The sequence below is a fragment of the Hippocampus bargibanti genome, linkage group LG05 (assembly GCF_051943395.1).
Source record: "Hippocampus bargibanti isolate YZ-2025 linkage group LG05, ASM5194339v1, whole genome shotgun sequence".
NCBI classification, from domain to species: domain Eukaryota; kingdom Metazoa; phylum Chordata; class Actinopteri; order Syngnathiformes; family Syngnathidae; genus Hippocampus; species Hippocampus bargibanti.
This window is the reverse complement of record NC_142738.1, coordinates 530,999-543,194: the sequence shown is the minus strand read 5'-3', so window position 1 is coordinate 543,194 and position 12,196 is coordinate 530,999. Positions and strand designations below refer to the sequence as shown.

Here is a 12,196-nt window from a genome sequence, read left to right as displayed (position 1 = left end):
TAATATAGAACACAGGTGTGAAAGTCAAGGCCCGGGGGCCAAATCTGGCCCACCACCTCATTTTATTCGGCCCGCGAAAGTAAAGCAAATTTCGGAAATTCCATGCTTATCGATCAAGCTAGCTAGCAAACAGGTTAGCTAAGCTCTCTTTTTATTCAGTTAGCTGGCTAACCAAAATTTCAAATTGTCGTATCAAAACCACAATACCGAGATGTCGTCTGGATGTTGGATGCAAATGGTTAAATTCGTTCAACAAGAGCCCCCTGGATATTCCGTTAGCTTGTTAGCATACGTTAATTTCACGACAGTATTATTATTTTTATTTTAAGTGAAAAGAATGACTCCAATTTAATAATAATAATAATAATAATACATTTAATTTCTAAGCGCTTTTCAAAACACGCAAGATCACTTTACAATCACAGGATAAGTTTTTCTGTGGGTGAGCAGCGGAAGCCAGCGTTCAGTCAACCCGAAAGCAACTCGAATAGATAAAAAGCTAGCTAGCTAAGAGTTAGCTAATAATCCTTCAACCCGGATACCTAGCTAGATAGCCAACCAGCTAGATAGTGAAACCGGAAGTAACTCAAATAGATAGAAAGCTAGCTAGCTAATAGATAGCTATTAGATAGCTACCCAGATAGCTGATAGCCAACTAGACAGCTAGTAGATAGATACCTATTAGATAGCTAGCCAAATAGCTAGCTAGATAGCCAATAGATAGCAGTTGAAGTCATGTTGTCGTCCTCGGGATTGGATTTGGTTTCTCCACACGAGTGGAGCGGATGATGTCAAACCTGCCAAATAGTGAGCCCAAATTCTGCGTTAGCTTCAAAAGAATCCAATCAGAGACGACAGCGGCTAATTTATTCATGAGATTACACAAGAAAAAAAATGTCAAGTCATGTTATTGAATTATTCAATGAATGTTTCGAAACGAAAGCGGTGCGACAGGGGTTGTGGTTCGCGCTTATTTCAACACAGCGAGGAGGTTTTAGTCTCGGTTGTGGGAGATTTTATTTTGGTCAAAAAAAAAATGGGTGTGCTTTTTATCAGGGTTAAAATCTTAGCCAAAGAAAATAGATGGTTTGAAAGGGGATTAAAAGAAGCTATTTTCATAAAACAGCAAAACCCTTAACTGAATCGCCATGGTGGGGTGAGGTTCGATTTGGATCGTTATTACGACAGACTTCTTATTACCACATAGGCTGAGTTATGCTGATAAGGTGATATCAGAATGGCATCAAATGGGGCAATCAGGCCAGTCGTAGACCCCATTATCAGGCAGGACAATAGAAGTAATCAGTGTAATCCAGGGGTGTCAAAGTCATTTTTTGCCGCGGGCCACATTGTAGTTATGTTTCCTCTCGAGGGCCGTTATGAATTTGGGGAAGCCATTAGAATGTTTAAATCCCTTCAAATATTACATATAGAGCACACAGCAAATTAATGAATAACTCATTTTCAAATCTGAAGTCAAGAATAATGACTTTTATTGTGGTTGACATCCAAAAATATGAAATTTTGGCTCAGATTTTAGCAATCATCATGGAATTTAACAAGTTTGATTTGCTTTCGCGGGCCGAAAAATGATGTGGCGGGCCGGATTTGGCCCGCGGGCCTTGACTTTGACACCTGTGGTGTAATCAATTAGTGCCATAGCTAATAGAAAGCTAAATAGAGAGAAAGCTAGCCAGCCAGCTAGTAGATAGCTAGTAGATAGCAAGCTAGATAGCTCGCCACAGAAGTACCTACATAGCTAATAGAAAGCTAAATAGAGAAAGCTAGCCAGACAGCTAGTAGATAGCTCATAGATAGCCAACAGATAGCTAGCTAGGTAGTCACCTAGATAGCTCTCTCGCTAATAGCTAGCTAGCTAGTTAGCTAATACACTGAATATCACTATTAAATACAGATAGAAAGCTAGCTAGCCAGATAGTAGATAGCTAATAGATAGCCAACAGATAGCTAGCTAGGTAGCTAGCCACCTAGATAGCTTTCTCGCTAATAGCTAGCTAGATAGATAGTTAATACACTGAATGTCACTATTCAATACACAGATAGGAAGCTAGCTAGCCAGCTAATAGACAGCCAACAGATAGTTATCTAGGTAGCTAGCCACCTAGATAGCTATGCAGCTAATAGAAAGGCTCGCCTGTTGCTTTTCCCCCCCACTTGGGTTGCACATGTCAAAGGTCAGATTTATTGGGGCCAAAATGACAGGATTTAATATCACAACAACCTGGCGTTTGAACACGGGGTGTGTAGACTTTTTCTATGCACCCAAGCTGCCGCAAAGACGGATTTTGGACGTAGGTCGCTCATGGCAAAGCGCTAAGCTGGACCTCCGCGCGAGCGTGTGAGAAAAGCTTCCCACGCAAGACAATGTCCGAGCCCGGCGGGAGCGAGCCCAAATTGGCCGTTGCTAGCGCTAAACGGCGCTCAGGAAGGCCGGCGAGAGCGTGGGAACGCAAAGCACCGCACCCTCCTCGACACTACTTCCTGGGGAAAAAAACAAGCGCTCGGCGAAGGAGGACGAAAATCCGGGCGGGAAGAATGAAATAATTACAATCACCTCATTTTTTTGTGTGGGTGAGCAGTGGCGGCCATTCGCGTCAGGGTTCAGTCCATACGGAAGTAACACAGCAGCAAAGTTAGCTACTGAGCTATCTATCTATTATCTGTCTAGCTTGCTACATATTAGCTATCCAGCTAGCTATTAGCTATCTATCTGGCTAGCTATTAGCTATATATTAATTAGCTTTCTATATATACTATTTCTATATAGAGTTACTTCATGGTTGAATGAACGCTGGCGCATGTGGCTGCCGCTGCTCAACCTAGCTATCTGGCTATCTAGCTAGCTACCGAGCTAGCTATCGAGTTGCTATTTATTATTTGCCCAGCTAACTATGCATTAGCTATCCAGCTATTAGCTATCTATCTATCTATCTTGCTAGCTATTAGATATATATTAGCTAGCTGTGTATTTGAGTTACTTCCAGGTTGAGTGAACTGCTCAACCTAGCTATTTGGCTATCTAGCGAGCTACCTAGCTATCTATTTGCTATCTAGCTAGCTATCTATTCTCAGTCTAGCTGGCTATATATTAGCTATTTAGCTAGTTATTAGCTATCTATTTGGCTAGCTACGGAACTGGCTAGCTATTAGCTACATATCAGCTAGCTTTCTATGTATTTGAGTTACTTCCGGGTTGAGTTAACGCTGGTGCGAAAAAAGTAAAGAAAAAAGAAAAAAGTAAATGAATTCCTGACTAAATAATGAAATAAGGACCTGAAAAATAACAGGAAGCACGAGAACAATGAGGTGAGCGGCGAAGGCCTTTGGAATCATGGGCTTTTCTGAAAAACAAGGCCCCTTTCCCACGCCACTTGGCCGCAAATATTCCTTCCATATTTTCAGGCCGTTTCCCTTCCAACTGTTTGTCTTTGCTTATCTTTGTTGACGTGACCAAATATATCTTTTTTTTTAACAACTCCGGATGCTAATTTGAGTTCACGAGGCTGCCTTGGGGAGGACCGCAGCAGATTATTATTATTATTATTATTCTTTTTTTGTCAATGTGTGCCCCGTGAGATAGATATATATATCTCGATCTATCTAATTAGATCTATTATTCATCTATCTAGATAGATCTAGATCTATTGATCTAGGGCTTGATAAATCTAGATCGATCAAGATCAATCTAGATATATTGAGATCTATCCAGATCCAGATCTATATCTATCCAGATCTATCTTGACCTTGATCCAAAATAGATGTCAATCGATCTATCTGGATCTATCTAAATCTTGATCGTTCTATATCCAGATCTAGACCTATTCAGATTTAGATCTAGATAGAAAGATCGATCTAGATCTATCGAGATCTATCCAGATCTAGCTCTATCCAGATCTCTCTCCCTCTCCCCTTCCCCTCCCCCTAGATAATAGTCAATAGCTAGCTAGCTAGCTAGATAGCTAGCCACCGAGATAGCTCGCTAGTTAGCTAGCTAATAGACTGAATGTCACTATTAAATACAGATAGAACTTTAGTCAACAAGCCCTGTAACGTTTGCTTAGCTAAGCGCAATTCCCGCCAATGTCCGTTTAATCTAGCGGACAATGGCTAGCGCGTACAACTATGTCAGATATGTCCGGCTTGCGCGGCGCTAGCCGCTAGGTGAACAACAACACGGTTTGGCCGCACAATCCTCTTCCAATCGCCGCAGTCCAAACAAAAAGAGGCTTGAAAAGAATCCCGGAAATTCTTTCCATATTTTTTCCATCCTGGTCACTCACTGGATGCCTGACCGGATCGGGCCAAAACACAGCTGACAGGAAAAGCGCTCAAATGCGGCGCTTTGCTCCCAATTAGTAATAAGCATCATCATAATAATAATAATAATAATTATTATTATTATTAACTCATTGACTGCCATTCACAAATTTATTCACGAATTGAAAATATGACGGAGAGCGCCAAATTAGCTTTTGGTTGAGCAGTGGCAGCCACTTGCGCCAGCGTTCACTCAACCCACAACTAACACAAATAGAAAGTGAGCTAGATAGTTATTAAGCTAATAGATAGCCAACTAGCCAACCAGCTAGATATCTAGCTAGCCAAACAGCTAGATAGCTAACCAGCCAACCAGCTAGATCGCTAATAGGTAGCAAATAGATAGCTAGCTAGGTAGATAAAGCGCTGGCCAGACCTCTGGCATTATTTTTTTCACTTCCACGAGGGGGCAGCATTTCTCTTTTTTCCATGTTAACGCTTTGTTCCAATTTCAGTGGTTGTTTAAAGCGCTATATAAACCAATACAGGTGCCATCCGACTTACGACAGAGTCCCGTTAGATCAAGCGCTGACCAGACCTCTGGCATTGCTTTTTCACTTCCACTAGGGGGCACCATTTGCTTTTTTTACACAGGTAACATCCGACTTACGACAGAGTTCTGTTCCGAGCAAACGGTCGTAAGTCGAAATGGTCGTAAGTTTCAACGTTGAATAGAAACTCTGAGGCTAAATGACACGCAAACTACCCGCTCTGGTGCCATCGCACGGTCGATTGCTGTTCCAGAGTGAGATGCTGGCTGGCCAAAATTGTGCTACGCGTTGCGGTGCCAGGCGTAGAATTGACATTTTTTTTAAATAGGGTCTGGAGGTCACAAGTACGGGTGGTCGTAAGTTGAGCCGATCGGAAGTCGGAGGTTACCTGTATGAATGTGTAACAGAGTTGTGCACTACACAACTCCGTTACATATGTATTGCCTTGTATTTTGGACACCTGCCCTCATTTCAAGCTCAGATAACTCCAGACCATATCATTTAGGAATGAACTTTTTTTTCTGATGAAAAGAAGAAAGAGTCTTTTTTTGACTAAGATAGCTATAAAAGAAAAAGATTTAGAAATGTTTTTCAGCGAGACACGCACGCACACACACACACACAGACACACAATGGCGGTAGAGAGTGTGTGTATCCAAGTGAACACACAAAATCAATTTTGATGCGTTTTTGAGGACCTCTTTGAAAATAAAAATACATTTTAAGTTATGAGCTCCTTTCAAAACTTTCAAGAACACTTTACAGTCACAGGATAGGTTTTTCTACCGGTGAGCAGCTTTGACAGATGCATATTCGACCTTCTAAAAGCCTTTTGAATGAAAAAATGTCCTCACTACGTCCGTATGTCGTATGGTATACAATCCTAGTTGTCTTCTGGTGGCCTCATTTGAGAACCGCTGTTGGGAAGCCCTTTATAGGACAGCGGCTCCCTCTGGTGGCTTTTCACAGAATTACATAAATTCTCAAAGTATTAGCTATGTACTACTACTACTATCATAATAATATTTAATCTATAAGCGCCTTTCAAAACTCTCAAGATTAATTTACAGTCACAGAATATGTTTTTCTGTGGGGGAGCAGCGGAAAACACACACGCCAGCATTCACTCAACCCAGAATAACTCAAATAGATTGAAAGCTAAATACCTAGCTATCTATTAGCCATCTGGCCAGGCATCCGGCTAGCCAATAACCACCCACTAGCTCTCTATTTATTTGAGTAGCTAATAGATAGATAATAGACAGCCCACTAGCAAAGCAGATAGCCAATAGACAGCTAGCCGGATAGCTGCTGATGTTACCTATTTGACTGTTTTGTGTGGATTTTTACATTCACAATAGAGAGCTAATAGTAGTAGTAGCTAGCGAATAGATAGCTAATAGTTGTAGTAGCTAGCGAATAGATAGCTAATAGTACTATTAGTAATAGTAATTGTAGCTAGCGAATAGATAGCTGATAGTAGTAGTAGTAGTAGTAGCTAACAAATAGATAGCTAATAGTAGACGTAATAGTTGTAGTAGCTAGTGGATAGGTAATAGTAGTAGATGTAGTAGTAGCTGGCGAATAGATAGGTAATAGTAGTACTAGTAATAATAGTACACAGAAAAACTGATCCGGTGACTGTAAAGTGACCTTGAGAATTTTGAAAGGTGCTTAGAAATGAAATGTATTATTATTATTATTATAAAATCTTATTTTAAAGTAAAATGTAATTTGGATTAAACCACCAAAACAAATGTCTCACGGATTTAACAAAACATGGAAGTTTTATTTAAAAAAACAAACAAAAACTTTTTTTTCCGCAAAAAAATAAAAAAAAGGTTGGCTATTGAAGTAGTGCACCTTGGAATGCTTCCAGAGCGTCTCCACATCCAAGATGGCCACCAGGTGCTGACGTGACGACGGCCGCCACCCCTTGACCTCTGACCCCTGGCTTTGTCCGGCGGTCCCTCGCCCCCTCCCCAGCTCTTCTTTTTACTCCTTGGCGATGGCGAAGGGCTCGGGCACTGCAATCTTGCCGCAGTCGGCGATGACGACATCTTTGAGGGGTTTGTCGCGACTGTCCGTCTTTGTGTTTTCGATCTTCTTCACCACATCCTAAACAAAAACAACAACAAAAGACACGTTGGAAAAGCGGTTGGCAGAAAATTCAGACATTAAAATGCAAAAACAAATTCATTGACTGCCAGCTAATGTGCAAAAAAAAAAAGTGTCCAATCCAGTGCCAGGGTTTTTGTCATTGTCACTCGAATTCCAGGACCCACACAATATTGACTTTTAAGACAAAATAAACATTCAATTCAGCGTAAGAAACTTTAGATTTTTGTGGAGTGGTGGTGTTTATATTGTTGTGGAGTTATCTGAGCTTGAAATGGGGGCGGGTGTCCAAAATCAATGCAATATATACATCTGAGTTACTTCCGGGTTGAGTGAAGACCTAGCTAGCTATCTATTAGCTAGCTTTCTATCCATTTGAATTACTTCCGGGTTGAGTGAAGGCTGGCGCGTGTGGCTGCCGTTGCTCACCCACAGAAAAACTGATCCTGTGACTGTAAAGTGACCTTGAGAGTTTTGAAATCCACTTATAAATGAAATGTATTATTATTATATAGTTGGCTAGCTATTGGCTTCCTAGCTAGCTTTCTATCTAATTGTCTGACTACTCTATTTGAGTTACTTCCAGGTTGAGTGAACGCTGGCGTATGTGGCTGCCGCTGCTCACCCAAAGAAAAACTGATCCTGTGACTGTAAAGCGACCTTGAGTGTTTTGAAAGACACTTATAAGTGAAACTTACTATTATGATGAATGTTGTTATTGTTATATAGGACCGGAGTTACCAGCACAAATTTAGCTAGCTGACGGAGCTCTTGGGACGAGGAGCGAAACATCCGACACCATCGAGGAAGTAGAGATGACGGCTGAAGAAACCTTTTCAATAATGGATGAACCTCAAGCCTGCATCCCGTACGGAAGAGATTTGCGGAAAAAAAACTCACCATTCCTTCCAAGACTTTGCCGAAAACGACGTGTTTGCCGTCCAACCAGCTGGTCTTGACGGTGGTGATGAAGAACTGCGAGCCGTTGGTGTCTTTGCCGGCGTTGGCCATGCTGAGCCAGCCGGGGCCGTGATGCTTCAGTTTGAAGTTCTCGTCGGCGAAGCGGTCGCCGTAAATGCTTTTGCCTTTTGGTGGACGACAACGCGCAAGGCTGACTAGCTAGCTAGCGAGCGCGGCGACGGCTACGACGGCGACAATCTTACCTCCGGTTCCGTCACCCTTGGTGAAATCTCCTCCCTGGATCATGAACTGCTGGATGACGCGGTGGAATTTGCTGCCCTTGTAGCCGAAGCCTGTCTGTGGGCGTCGGAAAAAAACGCCATCACCAAAGATGCAAACATTTCATGCCCCATACAGTGATACCTTGGCTTACAAACTTCATTGCTTCCCAGACAGTGTGTAAGGCAAAAAGTGTGTAACCCAAAAATTAATTTCCCATAGGATACCATTCAAATGAGAATAATCCGTTCCCAGGTCCCCATAAAACATCATTTTCTACTTTGTAATTTTTTAAAACTACACAAAATAGACCTTATTTTATGTATAATAAACGTGATATGGTATTACAATGAAAGAAATACTGTACTGTATAATAAAGTCATTTTATTGACCTTTGTGATGGTTGTTGATGGCTTATACATTAACAAATAAAAATATATACATCAATAAATATATATATATGGATGAATAAATGAATAAATAAGATAAATACTTGAACAAATAAATGGGTAAATAAATAAATGGATAAATAGATTAATAAACAAAAAAAAATAATGAACTATTGAATAAATAAAAAGGAAAAATAAATGAAGAAATGAATAGAAGGGCGAACAATGGAATAAATAAGTGAATAAATCAATGAACAATTGAATAAATGGGAAAAAACAAATTAATAACAACTCAGGAAACAAATAAACAAGTCAATAAACAGGTAAATAAACAAGCAAACAAACAAGTAAAAAATAGATAATTTTCCCATCTGAATTGGATATTAAAAAAAACACAAAACATTTTTACCATTTAATTTAACAATTCTTTTATGCTCATTTTTTTCTACCTAATTGTAATCAAATGTTTGATAACAAATTATTTGGGCTGTGTTAACGCTACATCTGCAGCATTGTCCAATCCAAAGCTTCGTCATCAGCTTCATTAACTTCTCAGAATTTACCCAAAATAACATGAAAAAAAAAACTATTGTGATTAAAAAACAAAAAAAAGTGCCACTTTTTACCTCTCCCGTTGCCAAGGCCACAAAGTTTTCAACCGTCTTGGGGACCGTCTTCCCGAAGAGGCCGATGACGATCCTTCCGGCGTCTTCGTCTCCGATTTTCATATCAAAGAACACCTGCGGACAAAAGGACGTTAACGTATTTCATGATCGGGATTACAGCGATACCTCAGTTTGCGAAGCCCTTGCCTTACGAACTTTTTGCTTTACAAACGTTAAATTGATGAACATTTTACCTTGGCATACAAACTATTTTTCGGGATACGCACAGAGCGCCACAATGACTGATGTGTCGTTCGCCAACGAGCCCGTTCTCCTAACAAGAAAATCACACCCAACTTTTTTTTTGTCCTCTATTCCCTGCCCCCAGTCTTTGGTTAAAGCCGCACGTGATTGGTCAAGAACGCAGCAGTGAGCGGAGGTGGTTTAAACATTAAAGAGACAGGCAGACGAAAACGGATATAAAACAGTGACATTTGGACTCGTTTCAACTTTATTGATAGTTCAAAGGCAGAGTGTAGACTGCAAGGTTAAAATTCCCATCAATCAGGCTCCACAAATAACCCGTACAAGCCATCTGTACACTTGATGCAAAAAGCTATCAACCCAGCTAAACCGAACACAATTGATGGGGAACTAGGTAAAATGATGGCAGAGAAAGCATCACCAAGGGAACATTCCTCAAGATGGTGAAAGAAGAAGGCTATGTTCCTCATCAAAATGGTCGTACACGTTGCCTGCTAGCGTGTTTCGGTGCCAGGGTCTGGAGGTCATAGTCGTAAGTGCGGGTGGTCGTAAGTCGAGCTGGTGTTGGTTTGCATAGCACATACTTCAACAGAATGCACAAACATACAATGCCTAGAAGACACGCGTTATGATTGTAACAAAATGGCAGCAGTTCATAGACGGAATCATAAAAATAATGCTTTCTTCTTTTATAGTTCACCGTGTCATAAAAGGAATATATATATATATACATATATATATTTATTTTGCGCGACTTTTGCTTTCCTCATAAAGCTTGTTTGTCCACTTTCAGGTCGGAAACCCGTTTTTGGTCAAATCGACCCATCTTTTACTGTTGATGACTCATTGGGAAAAGCATCTCTTAATATACAGGTAACATCCAGGTTACGACCGGCGCGAGTTACGACCACCCGTACTTACGACCGCCAGACTCCCCCCACCCTTTTTTTATTTTACGCCTGGCACCACAACACGCAAGCAGCCGTAACGCGTACTACAATTTTGTCCAGGCTGCATGTCACACACTTGCACAGCAATCATCTGCGTGACTACACTCAATTCAGTAGTTATACAGTGCAAATCCCGTCTCGGCAACATCTCCTGTAGTACAGTACACTGCTTTTTTCCTTCGCCGTCCGCCTGAGTCCGAGCGTGTGTGTCGGGCGACCTCTTCTGGCCGTTAGCAGGGAGAGCAGGGTAAGTAGAACATTTATAAAAGAACTGTACAGTAAACAGTTTTGTATACATTACAGGTACAGTTATACAGAAATAAAAATTGATAATATGAAATATAAAATGATAAAAACGACACTAAAAGTTAAGTATAACATTTATAATTGAACTGTACAGTAAACAGTTTTGTATACATTACAGATACAGTTATAAAAATCGATAACACTAAATATAAAATAATAAAAATGACATGAAAAGTGTTCAAATTTATAAATGAACTGTAAAGTTTGGTATATAATAGTATTCAATAGAAAACGTTGCTTAAAAACAACAGATTGACATCGTATACTATCCTGTCGTGTAAACGTGACTTCGGCCATTTTGAATGGATTTCGACTTACGACCGTAATACGAAATATAAAATGATAAAAATGATACTAAAAGTGATCAAATTTATAAGTGAACTGTAAACAGTTTGATATACAATAGTATTCAATAGAAAACGTTGCTTAAAAACAACAGATTGACATGATATACTATCCTGCCGTGTAAATGTCACGTCTGCCATTTTGAATGGATTTCGACTTACGACCGTTTTGTCGGAATGGAACCCCGTCGTAACTCGGATGTTACCTGTAATTGGAAATGTTCTTTTGCTAGATTCTATTCATAAACTACCACTGGATATTCAGTGATGTTTCAAAGAACAATCAAATGGTTATTTCATGACTTGGCAGTGAACAAATTTAAAGCAAGACAACAAATATGAACGAAAATTTTAAAAACGTACAAGCTCAGCCTCCATTTTAAATTCCCTTTAATGGGACATTAGATGATAGTCTGTGAGCCCACATCACTACACCAAGCGCCTCTTAAAAACATGGCAAAAAAAATCTGTTTCATTATCTCATTTTGATAGGAGATGAGATCGGTTTTGCACATTTTCAAGTTTCAAGGTGGACAAAATAACAGTCGCGAGTGAAACAAAAGATGGTGAACTGCTTCGTAGCTGGCACCGGTTAGCCCGGAATCTCAAAGGTAAAACGCGTTGAGAAAATATATAAAAAATTCGAAAATATGGAGAAATTGTATGCCTGGTAAAATTTTCAGAACAAACCAAGGAGTCTAGCCAGCAGGGTTATTTTTATTGTATTTTTTAAAATTACATTAGCAAAGCAAACATCAGACGGTGGCAAGTTAGCAAGCCGGAGGCAAGTTAGCTAGCTCGCTCGCTCGCTCGCTCGCTACGGTGAGTATGACGTGGCTTAACAAGCGCTTAGCATTAGCCTGGTTAGCATTAGCTCCAATAACAGATTAACATTCAAGTCTTCGGCGCGAACTGACCTTGGCGGTCACTTTAGGGCCTAACTTCTTGTCTTCCGCCGACGAGCCGCCGGGGAAAGCGAGGAAAAACACGGAGCCCACGATGACGGCGGCGGCCAAGATTAACTTCATCCTTCTCTCGCAGCGTTTAACCATCAACGAGGGGAAAAAAGAATGACTAAAAAGCGTCACAGTACCAAGCCCTGCTAGCTTTATACTCGGGGAGTGCACACCGGGTAAGGCGTCAGATATCCGGGGCGGAGACTGCGGAGGGTCGGACTCGCCATTTTTTCAAAGGACTACCCAGTGACTCGTG

General features: G+C 40.7%; 1 protein-coding gene across 1 annotated transcript; it reads right to left on the bottom strand.

Annotated features, from left to right (window-relative positions):
• Positions 1-6,590: 6,590 nt before the first annotated feature.
• Positions 6,591-12,128, bottom strand: ppib (peptidylprolyl isomerase B (cyclophilin B)). The gene is made up of 5 exons (XM_088995807.1): positions 11,902-12,128; positions 9,142-9,255; positions 8,111-8,204; positions 7,848-8,032; positions 6,591-6,947 (listed from the first exon to the last, which is right to left on the bottom strand). The coding sequence occupies exons 1-5, from the start codon at positions 12,034-12,036 to the stop codon at positions 6,825-6,827; spliced, it is 651 nt and encodes a 216-aa protein (XP_088851933.1). The 5' UTR covers positions 12,037-12,128; the 3' UTR covers positions 6,591-6,824.
• Between the last annotated feature and the right edge of the window lie 68 nt (positions 12,129-12,196).

Excerpts from the sequence above, each read along its gene's own strand:
- ppib (XM_088995807.1), bottom strand. The coding sequence starts at position 12,036 with ATGGTTAAACGCTGCGAGAGAAGGATGAAGTTAATCTTGGCCGCCGCC. Across the intron at positions 8,205-9,141 it reads TGGCCTTGGCAACGGGAGAG|ACAGGCTTCGGCTACAAGGG; the intron begins GTAAAAAGTGGC and ends CGACGCCCACAG. Across the intron at positions 8,033-8,110 it reads CAAGGGTGACGGAACCGGAG|GCAAAAGCATTTACGGCGAC; the intron begins GTAAGATTGTCG and ends GTCCACCAAAAG.